Raw genomic sequence first — 17,561 nt, 5'->3', positions numbered from 1 at the left:
AAATTCTGGGCTACACTAAATTAGAGACATCACTTAGGCCATCCTTGGATTGATTGAGCCTTTCAAGCCTACCTTAATGCATATATCCATTGTCACCCCTTTTGAGCTGTATATTACCCTTTATTTGTTAAGCACCCACATTAAACTTAGACCTTATTTTGCATTTTCATCCTTGTTGTCCCTACCTTATGTGCATAAGGATCACACATGTCATAATTAGAGAGTTATGTCACATTAGGGATTTGGAAAAAATAAAAATAAGAAAAAAATAAATGAAAGTGTGCTAAATGAAGAAATTGGTAAAAAGATCAAGTTTTGGGGTATTACTAATCTTGAAAGCTCTCTAATTGATCCAAAGATTGTAGTGTATGATTAGGGTACTTGAACTTAAACATTTCTTTCTACCCTACCTCTATCCTAGCCTAACATTACAAACTAGCAAAGACCTAAGGATCTTGAATCTAGTGTTGGCCAACATTAGAGGAAAGAAGTGCAAAAGGCAAACATATGGAATGTATGTGTATTTCGATTATGTTATGTTAATTTTGTGGTTGCACATTCATAGCTAGATGGCATGTGGTGATATGTAATGAATGTTGCACACAATGAAACTAGCCCTTGTTTCGGATTTATCTTAAACTATAATCATTAGGCAATTTTTGAGGAAACAATTTCTAATTAATCATAAGAAGTGGAATTGACTCATAGCATAAGTTGATTTTGTTTGAAGACAAACAAAAAGTCAAGTTTGTGAGTGTGTTAATTCTCTTTTTTTAAAAATTATTATGTACTTAATTGGTTAAATTTTATCTTACCTAATTTGATTTTGTTTGATTATCCACCTAAATTCTCTAAATTTCATGTGTAGGAAAAAATCGAAATACCATGCCCACACCTAGTGTCATCATGCAAGCAATACTCGAATCTAGTAGGAAATTGGCCAAAGCAATTTAAGGGCCTTAGGAGATGAGGAGAGTTGAGTTTCATGAGAAAGTGGAGCCATGAAGAAAAAGGAAAAATGCCAAGCCATGACCATGAAGCCCTAAGTCATTAGCCATCAACAAAGGCATGTGGAGCTTTTCTTTCTTGCATAAGATGGCTTGCTTGAGAGGAGCTATTGTACCGACTGATTTGGTGAAGCTTCAAACTGAGTTTAGAGTTGAAATGAGATAACAAGCAAGCCAAAAAATAAAGCAAATTTGACCAAGAAGAATCAGTAAAGAAGGAGATAGCAAAAGGAACAAATTGCAAGTCAAAATACAAGTGGGAACATAATGAAAAATAAAAGTCAAGCATGGCTACTGGCTTGCATGGCTTAAGAAACTATTTATGGGCTAAGAAAAGACCTAGGATAAGGCTGGAAAATAGGACATTTTGAGGTGACAAAAAGGGGGAACCGATTGCTTGTAAGATTTTTTATTCCTTCATGTTCAATTTTCATGTCACTAGTAAGGTAGCCTTTACTAATTTTTTATGACTTTTGAGGGATTATTTTACCTTGTTTTCATGTATTTAATAAGGGCTTGACTTATGCTTAGAGGAAATTATGGTAGGAAGCTTTCAATTTTACATTTTGCTCTTGTTCTCTTTATGTTTTTGGCAATGAATTTTCAGCTTTCACTTTCACTTTTTCCCAGCTTTGGTATTTTCTATTTTCTGCCTCAATTTGTTTTATATTTGAGCATTTGATTGGAAGAAAAGGATAGCCCAAGGTGGCCTTGGCTTGAGAAAATTCTCATGGGGCCCTAAGAGACTTGAATCTTTCTTTTTATTTTTAATTCATGCTCTTTCACTTTAGATTAATTTTTGCCTAGTTTTCTTTTTGTTTTATGTTCTGCCTTTGGGTTTTTGGTTCATGTTTTTATAATGTTTTTGCATTGATAAGATGATAAAAAAAAAAGATGTTGGTTTATGTTTGGTGAAATGGTTAGGAAGTACTTTTGGTTTCCATGCATTTTGATGCATTTTTCTTTACTAGTTTCAAAACTATTTTGCATCCATTTTTGGTTCTATTTTGGTGAAGTTTCCCTTCAAATTTTTTGTTCATTTTCATGTCTATTTTAAGATTCTAGGCTTAGATTTCATGTTACATTTGTGAATTTTTATTTTGGGTAGCATTTAGCTTATTAGGTTTTCATTTTAGGCCTTTATTTGGTTTTTGGTTTGAACATGTTTTGCTCATTTTCTCATCAATTTTAGGCAAAGCTTTCCTTGTACCTTTTTTGCTTGTTTTCATGTCTATTTTAAGATATTGAAACAGTTTTTGTAAATTCCTTAGGTAGGATTACATTTGCCAAGCATTTTAGTTGATAGGTCTTAGTGTCCATGCATTCTAGTATTTCAGTTTGCATTTAATTTTTTGCATTTTGTGTTCTATTTTAGGTAGGGGTCACAGACATCTTTTTGGTTCATTTTTAAGTCTATTTTAAGGTAGAAAAACAATTTTTGTAAATTCCTTAGGTAGAGTCAAATTTGCATAGCATTTTAGGCCATAGGTTGCATGTAATGTGCATATTTCGATTTGGTTTTACACTTTAAATTTCTGCATTTTTGTTTAATTTTCAAACCCTTGTCATACTTCATTTTAGTTCTTTTTTAGGTCCATTTTTATGTAGTTCAATTAGTTTTTACAATACCATATAGATTTAGGTCATTTTCATTTGGTAAAATAGGTTAGGTTGCATTTTAGTTTTAAATAAGGTGTTTAGCCAATTTTATTTATTTTATGTGTTGTTCTACATTTTTATTTGTCATTTTCATTAAGGTTAGCTTAGATTTAATTCTGGTTATATGTCTTAGGATTTAGGTTAGTTAATTGAGGAGTTTGCATATATAGTATACTAGGAGTTCGATGAAATGCCTCAATGAAAATTGATGGCCATTTCATTTAGGATTTTAGTTTAGCTTTTAGGTAACCTTTAATTTTTATTTTTAGGACATCATTCCATGCATTTCCATGCTATTTCCATATTTAATTTTTGTTCCATACATTTCATGCATTCTAGGATACATTAGGATTTTTAAGTAAGTTAATTTTTAAATTAAAATGCTAATTATACTTTTTATATTTTGTTAGGTTAATTTCACTTTTTATTGCTAATCCCAGGTTCAATTTACATCCCTCTACTCTTATGATTACTTGGATGAAGTGGATTCCAAAAGGCATAAGAATTGTAAGTACTAACACTCAAGCACCCAAGAAAATTTGGGTACTCAAAACAAATGTTTGATTGTGTACTTATAGATGGATGAGCATTGCTACAAAGCAAATTCAAGCAAGAACAATCCATGGTACCTTGATAGTGGATGCTTAAAACACATGATCGGAGATAAGAGTCAATTCAAGGACTTAAAGCCTTAAAGTGGACAAGATGTTACATTTAAGAACAACTCCAAAGGTTAAATTGAAGGAATTGGTTCCATTGGTAACAATTCTTTCACTAATATTGAAAATGTTTTACTTGTTAAAGGACTCAAACATAACTTGCTTAGCATTAGTCAATTATGTGCTAAAGGTCTTAAAGTTATTTTTGAATCCATGTGTTGTCAAGTAATTGACGTCAAGACATCAAACTTGTTAAGGAAATGTCTATATGGTTCATTTGGATGACTTGTCTTCTAAAAATGTTTGTTTTATGACTTAAAAAGAAATGGGAGTTGGATATGGCATAGGAGACTTGAACATGCAAGTATGCATGTAATTTCAAAACTATCTCAAAATGATTTAGTAGTTGGTTTACCAAAATTGAAATTTGAAAATGATAAAGTTTGTGATGCATGTGTTCAAGGAAAGCATAGAAAAGTTTCTTTTAAACCTAAGAATTTTATTTAAACTAGTAGATCACTTCAATTACTTGATATTGATTTTTTTTGTCCTACTAGGACAATAAGCTTTAGTGGTAAACAATGAGTCTTGGTTTGTTATTGTTGATGATTTTACTAGATATACATCAGTTCCTTTTTTGTATTCAAAGAATGAAGTTTTGGAAAAATTTATCACTTTTGGCATACAAATACAAAATGAAAAAAGATATTCAATTTCTAGTATTCAAAGTGATCATGGAAAAGATTTTGAAAATCTTGGTTTTAATGAGTTTTGTAGTGAAAATAGTATTAGCCATAATTTTTCGGCTCCTAGAACTCTACAACAAAATGGGGTAATAAAAAAGAGAAATAGAACTTTAGCTTTGTGAAAATAATTTACTTATATATTTTTGGGCAGAAACCATAAATAGCTCTTGTTATATTATAAATAAAACTATGATTAGGCCAATTTTGAAGAAAACTTCATATGAACTCTTCGAAGTTAAAAGGCCTAATATAAGCTATTTTGATCCCTTTGGTTGTAAAAGTTTTTTTTTTTTTTTTGAATAATGGAATGGATAATGTTGGCACATTTGATGCAAAAAGTGATAAGGGCATTTTCTTAGGATATTTTGTGAATTCAAAAGCTTTTAAAGTCTTTAATAAAAGAACTTTGGTTGTCGAAGCGTTTATACATATTATATTTGATTAATCTAATCCACCTCTGAGAAAGGTTTCTTTTTATAATGATGATGCAAGTATACTTCAAGGAAATATTGATGATACATTTCATGAAATTGAGGAAAATAATCAAAAGGAAGATGATGAGTTCCTAGAATAACAACAAATTGAATAAGAACCTAATCTCCCTAGAGAAATAAGGTATGTCAAAAATAGTTAGATTATTGGTGATCCATTTCAAAGGTTAGGAACTTATAATATATGTAATTATGTAGCTTTTCTTTCTCAAATTGAACCTAGGAACATAAATGAAGTCTTAGAAGATGATCATTAGACATTGGTTATGTAAAAGGAATTGAACCAATTTGAAAAAAGTCAAGTATGAAACCTAGTACCTAAACCTAATGATCATCCCACTATGGGCACCAAATGGGTCTTTAGGAATAAAATGAATGAAATGACAATGTTGTTAGAAATAAAGCTAGATTAGTAGCTCAAGGATATAGCCAAGAAGGAACAAATTATGATGAGACCTATGCACCGATTGCAATATTAAAGGCCATTAAGATGTTACTTCCATTTATTTGCATGTTTCAAAGATTTCAAACTTTTTCAAATGGATGTCAAGAGTGCATTTCTAAATGGTTTTATAAATGAAGAGGTATATGTAGAGCAACTCCCAATTTTCAAAATCCACAATTTTTAAATCATGTTTTCAAATTGACAAAGGTTTTGTATGGTTTAAAACAAGCTCCTAGAGCTTGGTATGAAAAATTGTCAAAGTTTTTTATTGAAAATGGTTTCAATATAGGGAAGGTTGATGCTATTCTTTTTCTTAAAACAAAAGGTTAAGATATTCACATTGTGTAAGTATATGTTGATGATATTATTTTTAGTGCTATTAATGAATCTCTTTGTCAAGAGTTTGCTAAGACCATGTAAGGTGAATTTGAAATAAACATGATAAAAGAACTCACATTTTTCTTGGGTTTACAAGTAAAGCAAACAAAAGATGGCACCGTCATCAATCAAGCCAAATATATTAAAAACTTACTCAAAAGGTTTGGAATGGAGAACTCAAAGCCATACTTAACTCCTATGAGTTTAACAAAGCTTAACAATGATGAATGAGGTAAATATGTTTATTCTAAATTATATAGGTCTATGATAGGTTCATTACTCTATTTTACTGCAAGTAGACCCAATATAATGTTTAGTGTGAGCTTGTGTGCTAGATTTCAATCATCAATTAGAAAATCACATTTGCTTACCGTTAAACATATTTTTATATACCTAAAAGACACACCCAATCTAGGTTTGTGATATCTAAAAGTATTATCTTTAGCTTTGCATGCTTAATCTGATACGAATTTTAGTTGTTGTAAAATAGATAGAAAAAGTATTTTTGGTACTTGTCAATTTTTTTATAATATGCTCATATCATGGTGTTTCAAGAAACAAAATAATGTTGCTCAATCCATAAACAAAGCCCAATATGTAGCAGCCGGTAGTTGTTGTGTTCAAGTATTGTGGATTAAACAACAATTAGAGGATTTTGAAATTACCATGAATCACATACCTATTAAATGTGACAATACTAGTGCCATAAATCTTACCAAAAATCTAATTCAACACTCTAAAACCAAGCATATTGAGATAAGGCATCATTTTATATGTTTAAAAAGGTGACATTGTACTTGAATATGTTGATACATTGCATCAATTAGCTGACATTTTTACAAAGTCTCTTGATAAGATAGATTTTGCACAATTAAAGGTGAATTAAGATTATTGAATTCTCCATGAAATGTAACTTTTAATTGTTAATTTGTTTGTACTTTATTTGAACACATTTGTGCATACTTTGATATGCTTGATAACTTGTTATTTTTATGTGATCATGTTTATGTTTATTTGATGCATGTTTAGAATGATCACATTGCATACATTTTTTTTAATAAAAAACACATTAAAAAAGATGCTACATGAAAACCAAGACCAAACCAATTGGTTTTTCAACCAGTAACGTAAATTGGTTTGAAAAATAAAAAATCGATCAATCCCCTAAGGGACCTAATCGATTGATCCTGGCTTGGATGTTGGTACAGCACATTTTAAACCTCAAATTCTCTCTCTTCTTCGTTAATCCTTAAGCCAACTCTTGTTCATCTTTTTTTTTCTCCAGTTTTTATTTTCAAAACCCTAGAATATCAATTCCAAAATCAATCCAAAAATCATTATTTTTAACCAAAATTTCTTACAAATTTCTTCATGTTTACTTAATTTCTTGCAAAATTCATCTTTAAATTTTTTCAAATCATCCTAAAACCATCTATTTCTCTTTTTTCTCTCTAAAAATTGATCATTTTTTAAGCTTGCACTCAAAAACCATATTTCACTCATCACTTTTGTCTTTTTCAAACATATAATTTCTCATATCACCCATATTTATCAATTCTTCCATCAATTTTACAAAATGCCACTTAATTTTTCTCATTTAATTTTCAAGTTCTTCCATGGCTCCCAATGTTAGACATCTTCTTGCCTTAAGAAGAAATCCACCTAGGGAAGCTTATAGTTCATCCACAAAACTCCTTCAATCAAAATTTTGAGAATCCTGCAACAAATGAGTGGTATGAGAGAAATTTTGCACATAGGAAAGTCAAGCAAGGAAAGGTAATAAATCTTGAATTCCTTCAATCTATTGAATTTTCATATTTGCATTCTTCTAAGGAATTTGGTTGGATAAACTATTTTGGCATGGAAGGAATTGTTTTTAAGAATCTAGTTAGGTGTTCTATAGTAATGCAAATTGTATTGAGGTTGACAGAGATGGAAATAGATATTATGAAGATAGTTTCAGAACTTTTATGATAAGAAAGGAAATCATAGTAAATAAGCAATTATTGGCTGAGGCATTTATGTTAGAAGATGAAAGGATATAAATACGAGGTGTAATATGTTTGGTTTGGCACAAGATATATTTGAGGATGATAATTTGATGATTGCTCCAACTCGAGCTTATAGATCGCTTATGCATGATAGATTGCTACACCTAATAGTTATTCATGTGTTAGCACCCTATAGGACTCAATACTCTACCATTAAGAAACAAGATTATTGGTGGATGTATAAGATTAAGCATGAAAAAAAACTTAATCGTTTGCATTTCATTTTCAATGATATGGTGAAGGTTGTTCAAAATAGGGACTACACTTTGGTCTATGGGATAACTATTAGCAATCTGCTAAAGAAGTTGGGTATCAACACTAGAAGTGATAGAGATATTGTATCCCATAATCCTTGTAGTATTCTTGTTATTCATACACCTCATAGTATAGGATATACTCAAAATGATGTTAGTGTATGGATTAGAAAGAGTGAAACTCGAATTAAGCAAAAAGAAGAACATAAGGTTCAAGATGATCCACAAGATGGCTTTTCTAGTCTACAATTTGATATTCAATGAGCTTTGAAAGTTCTTATGACACAAATGAATAGTTTACACTCTTTGATTGGGGACATGAATTCTGGACTTGAAAATATTGAGCTCACCTAAAATGAGTTGGTTGAACAAATTTAAAAGTAAAGACTACACAAGAGGGCATGGAGAAGTGTTTTCATTATTTTCCACCCTATCTTCTTCCATTTTGATTAACCCATGATGCCAAGCCCAATTTGTTTTTCCTACATTTTTTTTGAACAAATTTTATTGTAATATTAACATTTGCACTTTGTATCTTTTCATCAGTGGCATGAACATCTTATGAGTTAATTATGAGTTTATTGATTGATATTGTGCTTGATTATGTGGCATTGTGATAAATTGTGTTTATTATTGTTCTTAACTTACTATAGTGGCTACGAATTATGGCATTAAGATTACATGATGTTGTGTTCATGGATTTATTATTGCCTTGAATTGATTATGCAATTACTTTTGTGGAGTTATTGTGTTTTTTTCTCTATGACAAAAAAGGGAAGAGTATTGTGGAAATTTGCTTATATTTTATTTGCTTATATGTTTCTAAGGGGGGAGCTTTAACAAAAAGGGAAGAACTTTAATGAATATGTGAATTCTTGCAAATGACAAATGGGGGGAGAAAATTATTATTGATAATTATTGATAGATTTGTGGTGTAATGAATATTTGCTATTACATGTGTCTATGTCTTATTAATGCTCTTGATTTTTTTGATAAGTGCTTATTGATCTAACAATATAATGGATGGAATTTTTTTTTTTTTTGCTAAATATACTTGTTGAAAGTTTGAAGAAAAATGGCTCTTTCTTTTTGTTAATTATGTTTACATTCAAAGGGAGTTTATTTTTTGAAGGAAAAAATATTTTCAAAGAAAGTTTTTCAAAACAAGTTTATCTATCAGTTTTGTCATATCAAAAAATAGGAGATTGTCAGCCTTGAATTTATGGTTATTTTGAAATGACAAAACAATATTGTTAAAATTGGAATAAATTGCTTTAAACTCAAAAAGAAAGTTTTTCTAACCATTTATCAAGTGAAAAATGCTTTAGAACAAAAACAAACTTCTTTCCAAAGTTTGAACATGTTTTATGCAAAAATGGAAAAAAATGGATCTATCCCCTAAATGACAAGATCGATCTTTTCACAGAATGGATCGATCCCTCATACATAAGATCAATTTGTTTTTCAGGCAGAATGCTTCTAAGTTTCAAAAATGCAAAAACCAATCGATCCCTTACCATACAAGATTGATCTGTTCAAGGGTTTTCAAAAATGGATCGATTCCCTCTTTGAATAGATCGATCAGTTTTTTTATCCAAAAGCAAAATTGATTTTAAAAAGTTGAAATTGGATCAATCACCCATTTTACAAGATCAATCAGGTATGAAAATGGATTGATCAGGTCTTCCACCTAATCGACCAAGTTGTGTTTTAATGAAGAAATCTTTGGCTTGAAAAGTCAAAATCAATCGATCCCCTCCGAAAATGGATTGATTGGTTCAGCCTTGATAACTTCAAATGGTCACATTTTCTTGTTTTCTGCACAGTCCTCCAAACATTAAATGTAACCAATGGCTCTCTTCTATTTTCTACATATAAAAACAATTCTCCCACCAAGTTACAAGCCATCAAGAACCAAGGAAATTTATGGCTTCCATTCTCCATCTTCTTCAAGCATTAAAAAGTATATTGTTGTGTGAAAAGAGCATAAATTAGATCTTGTATTTTTTTTCTCTTGATATCTTTCATGGCATTCATTTGTACTTCAAATTAGTAAACATCCAACCTTAGAGAGGTTTTTGAGTTTGCAAAAACACTTTAAGATTTGTATTGTGAGATTATGAGCTTAAATGGAGGATAACCCTTAAGAGGTAGATTTGTTGATTATATCAAGTTTAGGTAGGAGCTTATTGTAACATTCAACATTTTGATAGTAGATTGAACTCTTTGGCAAGTAAGGCTAAGATAGAAGATGTGGATGCCTAGGGAAGGACCAAATCTTTATAAATTTTGGTATTTGATTCTCCAACTCTATCTCTTTATTTTTCAAGTTATTATTGTTGAGGTTATATATTGTGTTTATTTGCTTAGAAATATTTATTTGTGATTTTTGTGTTAATTAACAATTAATTTATTAAAATTTATAATTAATCAATTCACCTCACCTTTTGGTTTATTCAATCCTTTAAGCTAACATTAAAAATCTTTAAATTCTCTAATCAAATACTAAACATATTTTTTTCTTTGCTTTTTAGTTGATTACAATTCCTCCCATATAATTCTTCATTTTTAGTTTAACCTTAAATTATTTTTCTCTTGCTATCATGCAAATTTTTTCAACACAAAACTCATATTGAAACCACTTCATAAAAGATTAAAAAACCACCCTACTTTTAATCTCAAAGTTTTAAAGTTTATTCTTTTAATGATATATTTTATTTTTTATTTTAATAAAAATATATATTGTTTAACAATGATTTATTTATACTTTTTATAAAAGCAAATTTTTTATACATTGATTTATTAATAGATAAATTTTATAATTTTGAAATTTTATATATTTTATATATTTTATTAGTATATTACTTTCATACACATATATTTATATATATTAATAATATAATAAATAAACATTTTATAAAATAAATTAAGATATAATATAATAATAATTGAACTCTCAAAATCAATTGTCAAAATCTATCGTTTGTGATCTTGATTAATACTTAATTGACACATATCCTTGTGAGAGGTTAAAGGTGAGGTGGCAAGTGGGCATTATCGCTTAAGTTTTGCAATTGTCCATGTTCAGGTTTTCAGATCATGCCAAGGAAGAAACTTCTTAAATTGATTTGTCCTTTCCAAGTTGGCATAAACATATAATATTCATGGGATCGTGTTACACCCATTTACTCAATCAACCCTTAGTCAACACGGTCAACTCCTTAGATCACCTAGATAATGCACACCCAACTACCACGGCATCCTTACCCAAGGAACTGGCTTGCCACCGCCAAGGAAAAGGCTCACCAACATTTCACCGACGTCCCATCAAGGAATCACTTCAAAACTAGACACTTAACCTTCAACTTGTCTAGTACCATAAAATGTAACCAAAGTATGCCTAGAATCATTAAATGCAACTTACAACCACTCACGTGAACTCTTCTTAAGCTCCACGTATACTTCATATCAACTATCAACTATTCTAATCAGATCATCACCCACTATCTTATATATAAGGTAAAGAAAAGACCTAATTACGTAAGATACAACTCATACTTCACACTTAAGCAATTTTCTTCCATTATAGCTCCCCACACACATCTCTCCTTCTTCCTCATCTTACCTCCTATACTCCACTGACTTGAGTGTTGGAGCTTGTCTCGGAGAAACAAATCCAGCACCCCCTAACTGTGATTTATGGTTGTAGGTTCAAGCCATCCAATCTCCAACAACCTCTTACTCCTTCCCTCCAGCTAAGACACCAAAGATACCATCAGCAAGTCTAAAATATCTACATTACTCTACCTTCTTCGACTAGTATGATAGTTTGGACTAAATAAATTAGTTTAGGACAAATTAGATTGAAAGATATTATTTTTAGGTATATTATTCTGTTTGCCTCAACTAAGATGATAGTTCAAAATAAATAAATGAGTTTAGAGCAAATCAAAAGATACTACCTATAACCCTTTTTCTATTTTTTTTAGGATATTCCAAAATTATGTCCTTTTTTTAACATCTAAAACTTTTATTTTTTTATATTTTAAAATTATTTTTTTTATGATTTTTTAATTATGAAACTTTAATTTTAATATTAAATACATTGAAGTTAAAACTTTTTTCTTAAACCCAATAAAAATGAATAAATCCCAAACATTTTGGAATGGAATGAGTATTACTTTTAGGTATGCATATCTGAGTTAACTAAGATTAATTTAGTTCCATTTACACCGAAATAAGTTTATACCACCGAGATTATCTGACAAATCTTAGGGTGGTGTACACAAATGGGAGTTTGTATCAGGTAAGTTTATGTCGATGTGAGCTTCTATGAAGGGAGTTATGTCGACGTAATTCTTGTCTGGGGTAAATTTGTTTCAGGGTGAATTTTACTAGGTGGCTTTGTCAAGGTAAAAGCTATTTGATCAAGACATCAAAGGTAATTCAACACCAATACCCAGAAAGGGTAATTCATCATCAACTGTTTTGCAAACCTGTCGTCATCGTTAATGATTTGATATGTTCTAAGGTCATGTGCCTTCAAGACTTGGTAAACTTCTTTCTGAAATGATTTCACTGCTAGAAAATGAACTTTTAATGGCCACAATTCTTAACACCGAAAAATATCTTGTAAAATCTCATTATATTTGAAAGGAATTTTCATAATCATTGTTTATTTCATTTTTTTTATATTTTATACAACCAATAATTTTATATCAAATTAGTAACGATAAAAAAAACCATTACCATATTTTAACACATTTGAAATGCCTCTTTATTATTATTGTCTAATTAACTTTTTAAATATTTTATATAACTGCAAAAAAAATTGTTACAATATCTACATCAGCTTCATAATGACCAAAAAAAAGTCGCCCTTGAGCTAACAATTAAAAATGACAGAAAAAGAAGAAAATGGATTAAAATTTTGGATGGATGGGGAGAGGGTAGAATCTCTAAAGTGCCAAACTGTTGCCTAAAAGTTTAAACGTGGTTCCAAACAGATTAGCCTAAAGCAGCTATGCAATTGTGAACAAAGGGTTGAGTTCAACAAACCTTTTAACAGAATTAAAGCAAAGATGCAGTGAGTCGCAAACCAATAATCACACAGAAATTTATGTTATTATCTACTAGCACAGTTGTCTGCAGCAGATTTACATTTACAAAATAAATTATGGTGACAAGCCTGAAATTCCTTCAGTAATAATTAGACATTTTTTCCCTGCATGCAATCAAATATGAAAATAAAGCACAAGTTAAGAACCAAAACTAGGGCCTGCTTGAAGCTTTCAACATAACAAAATGATACTCATAATACGATCAAATGATCAGACAGCTAAGTAACTTTTTATTTCAATAATGCAGAAAACATAGCTAACATTTAATCTCAAACAATAATACATACATACATACATACATACATACATACATATATATATCAAAGTGGATCTATTGTTTAGGTAGAATTTTATGCAAAGAATGGAAATATAGAAAATTGGAAACAAAAGGAGGGCAATAATTTGAGTTGAACCAGTTGAAACCTCAAAGTGGTAAAGAGTACATCAAAATTTTGCATTTTCAAACCAGGGTTTAACATGAGAGAAAACTAGCAAAACAAGAATAGATAAATGCTAAAACAGAAACAGCAGCACTTGGCTGAGTGAACAGTAGGAGATAAAAGATGAGAGATGCCAAATAAAAATAAAGGAGGGGTTTTTAGATTATACTTTTTCTTTTATTGTTACATGTTAGATTAAAATTGCAGTCAATACTTGTCCACCTAAAAGATTTCAAATACTTCTCCACGTGAATTGGACTTGGACAAATCTAGGAGGAAAACAAGCTATAGCTTGTAAACTGATACACAACGTATCACCCCTTTCGAGTACATATACCTAGATATTTAAGCAATAGTTGGTTAAAAGTAAAATATTTCTTTCATAATTGTTGCTCAAAAGTTATTAAAAATTGGCCCTGCCTGGGAGGCAAAGATACAAATATAGGATATCAGATATGGGTAACATGTACTTCATTATGATTTATGAATAAGATAAATTAATAAACAAGTACATTTTATAAGATTGATGCTTATCTTTAATCAAATCACATATTATGTTCAGTGAATTAATCAGTTTTGGAATAGTCCTATATAAATTAAGCAAAAATATGTATGATATTCTCTTTTGATGGTTTTACCGGAATCATTCTTATAATTTCTTATTATTAAGAGATAGTGGCTGGCATGGACACAGCTGCTTCTTCAAAGATAGATAGCTTCTCACTAAAGAAGCAATCATATCCAACCAAAGTGCTTTTTAATGCTTAAATTTCTACTCTTTCATTAAGCTTTAGCCTAACTGTGAAGGTACTCATAGTCTCAAATCACATAGCTAAACTAAATGATATGATAAACAGTTATGGTGCAATTTTGCAAGTATTGATTGAACATGGATTCAAACTGTAAGAGCAGCCACTTATCTTAAGGTTGGGACACTTTGTTAACAACCTACCTAAAGCACACCAGAGAGGATATAACCAGGCAAGGCCCTCTTAAAATATATATTTTCTACAATATCTTAACTTTGTAGGTCTTCCCAACTAGTGAAGAAAATTTAAATGGCTCCTCAAAGCATCTGCAAGTTATGATAGAATCTGTTTTTTCTTGTAAAAAGTTAAAGAAATAAATCTCACTTCTTTGTTTCCTAATTAACCAAAAGTAGCAGACAGGTGCCTTCATAGGCCATTTCTATGATTTTTATAAACACCAAAAGTTCTCACTCCTTTGACTTCCACTTGGTAAAGAAGTCTATTCTTCTCCCCCTTGGGCAAAGTTGATGACTATCCATAGCTATTACCTTCACAATAAAGAAGAGTCTGACCCAATGCTTTGTTTGTGATTCAACGTTAGAATTATACTGATTTTTCACCATAACTAAATTTTTTGTCAACAAATAGTGCATAATGATTCCATCCATAAATCTATTTTCTTTTGTTTGAGTTCTGAGTCTCAATAAGAAATATAGTTTCTACTGTTCTAATGTAATGATATGAAAATTTAGAGTTATATGTTTAAGATTCGTTCTCTGATTGGCTTTGATGACAAAACCAGAGGGATAAGGGAAACAAAGAACTTTAGAAGCTAGAAAAGCTTCATTTTATTGAAGAGTATTAGAATCTCTGGATTTTTTTTTTCATAGAATCTCTGGTCATTTGCATTAGAGAAAGAACAATAGTACATTGTTATTCAAAAGTCAAGAGCTAAAAGGGTTTCAGTTAGGAATTGAGAGTTATGTGTTTATAATGAGCGATTGAATTGTAAAAGCAGGTAACTTGGAAGTTTATGAATAACAATAGCTCAGATGACTTCTTTCAATCAACAGTGCATTTCCCTATTATTGTAGTCAAGCGGAATTTTTAATTACTGTGCGAATCAAATAATCTCGATCCATGTTTGAAACAAACATTGCAATTCAATAACAGAAAACACACCTGAGATAATGGTGGGTTGGACTTAGATTTCTCCTCAGCCTCAGGAGATAATGGTTGAGACGGTGGGACAGTCGTCCGGTGCATCACCGGAATTAAGAGGAAAGCGAAGCTGGGTCCAATGCCGATCTGCATCGTCCTCGTCCAATTCCATTAAGAAATTGTTAACTTTGGAGGTATTAGATCCATGGTGGTGATGGGTGGGCAGGGTAGAGCGACAGAGAGGACACGAGTTATGGTTGGAGAGCCAGGGAAGTATGCAGTCTGGATGGTAGAGATGCTTGCAGGGAAGCTGTTTGGCATCGGAATCCAGTAACAAGGGGTCTTTGCACACTGCACAGAGGAGCATGGAGTCAGGCTCCAGACAGGAAGACGAGATTTTCACGGTGGCAATGGAATCCATGGCAGACTTCTGGACGTTGGGAAAGAGATGGGTAATGGGATCGGAGGAAGAAAGGAGGAGGAGGCGGCGGAAGGCGGGGCTGTCCAAGAGGAAAGTATCGTCATTTTGGCGAAGAAGCAAGGGGGAGTCCATAGGTTCCAGGAAGTTGGCATGGCAGTCGGGGCAGCTGGGGATGGACGAGGAGATAAGAGCCACGCTCATGTCGCATTGGTGGCACCAGTAGGTAGCAGGGGATGGGGTTTGGGATCGAGAAGCCATTTGGGAAGAAGAAACTGATTCTGGTCCCTGATCAGGTATGAGTGATCAAAACACAAGACCAGTAGATGTGTTATACAGTTACCAGCTATTTTCTTTCTTTTATTTTTTAATTTTTATTTTTGATAGGAGCATGTTACTTGCCGACGCCATAGCATGTTAATATTTAGACAGCATTTGATTCGAAAAAATTTATAAATTTTTTTTCAAAATTTTGATGATAGATATTTATTTCCTATGTTTGAATTAAAATAATTTTATTATGAAAAAAAGCATCAAATTTTTAAAAATAACAAAGTTTTGAAATTAAAAACTCACATTTTCTTGTAATATTTTAAGATTTTATAAGAAAAATTATCTTATTTTTAAATATAACCTGAATAAAATTTTTTTCATATATCAATTACCTTTTAAAAATAAAATTTTATTTTAAGTTTTTTCTAAAAATTTACCTTATTTTTAATTCAATTTAAGATGTGACAATTAAGATGTTTAAAAGAAGACACATCTTGATAAACGTCTTAATTTATATCAATTAAGACATTTCTTTAAATAAATGTTTTATTTAACCCATTCAAATAAAGAGTTTCCTTTTTAAAGATACTTTACTTTATAAATAATCTTTCAAAATCTTTACAAAAATAGATAAGATATTTTTTTGAACAAATGTCTTATTTGATATTTTTTTTTAACATATTTACAAAAACAAATAAAACATTTAGCTCTTCCAAATGCCATAATTGATTTTTTTATATTTTAATATAACAATTACAGCTTAATGTTTAATTAAATGTTGTAATTGAATATATTTAATTAAAAAAATTAAAATCTTTCTTTTCTTTTGCTGTTAAAAGCATCATTTGTCATTTTGATTTTTTATTAAAACAAAATGAAAAGTTACCTACAACTTGTCAAGAAATCATGATAATTATATATGAATTAATAAACCCAAATTTTTTCCAACTAAATAAGTAAATCTAATTATAAATTACCCTAAAACTCAAATAAAATCTCAGATATTAAACTTTCTTAAATATCACACTTTACTTGAAATCTTAAATTTAGTAAATCAAACACTCTTTTAAAAAAAAAGTGGTTCAAGAAAACGAGACCCTAAAACTCAAATAAAATCTCAGATATTAAACTTTCTTAAATATCACACTTTACTTGAAATCTTAAATTTAGTAAATCAAACACTCTTTTAAAAAAAGTGTGGTTCAAGAAAACGAGAATTTTGGTTGAAATTTTATTTTTTTAATTTACTTTTTTTGTTTGTCTAAAAGGAATTTAATTTTTAAAATTTTTAATAAAATAAAAAAGAGAGAAAATAGGTAATAAAAAATTTTTATCCCTTTAAGTTTTTTTTATAATTCAAAAATAAAGTAAAATTTTGTCTTATTTGTTTTCACTTAATTGTACTTTCATATTACATATACAATATTATTTACCTTATAAACATAGTAATTTTATATGTTACTTTTAATTTATTCTTCAAAATTCAATAAAGATGATATTTTTAAAATAAAAAGTGCATTTATTGTTAAAAATATGAAAAAATATATTTTTCAAAATTTAATAAAGATAATTTTTTTAAGATAAAAAATGATATTTGTTGAAAATATAAAAATTTATTGTTCAAAATTCTTAAATTTCAATTACAAAACGTTTTTAAGATTAAAATGCGATTTTTTTTAAATATGAAAACATTTATATTATGATAAAATT

The 17,561-nt window shown here is 30.0% G+C and overlaps 1 protein-coding gene across 1 annotated transcript; it reads right to left on the bottom strand.

The window, feature by feature from the left end:
- Window positions 1-12,733: 12,733 nt before the first annotated feature.
- On the bottom strand, window positions 12,734-15,938 carry LOC149515310 (E3 ubiquitin-protein ligase RING1-like). The gene is made up of 2 exons (XM_022898634.2): window positions 15,182-15,938; window positions 12,734-12,914 (listed from the first exon to the last, which is right to left on the bottom strand). Exon 1 carries the CDS (start codon window positions 15,837-15,839, stop codon window positions 15,222-15,224), a length of 618 nt encoding a protein of 205 aa, XP_022754369.2. The 5' UTR covers window positions 15,840-15,938; the 3' UTR covers window positions 12,734-12,914; window positions 15,182-15,221.
- Between the last annotated feature and the right edge of the window lie 1,623 nt (window positions 15,939-17,561).

Source organism: Durio zibethinus, chromosome 13 (assembly GCF_047325235.1).
Source record: "Durio zibethinus cultivar Kanyao isolate XHJ-2024 chromosome 13, ASM4732523v1, whole genome shotgun sequence".
NCBI classification, from domain to species: domain Eukaryota; kingdom Viridiplantae; phylum Streptophyta; class Magnoliopsida; order Malvales; family Malvaceae; genus Durio; species Durio zibethinus.
The sequence above is the reverse complement of the archived record's forward strand: the minus strand, read 5'-3'. Positions and strand labels throughout refer to the sequence as shown.

Bases quoted from the DNA above. Each gene is read 5' to 3' on its own strand.
- LOC149515310 (XM_022898634.2), bottom strand. From the start codon at position 15,839: ATGGCTTCTCGATCCCAAACCCCATCCCCTGCTACCTACTGGTGCCAC.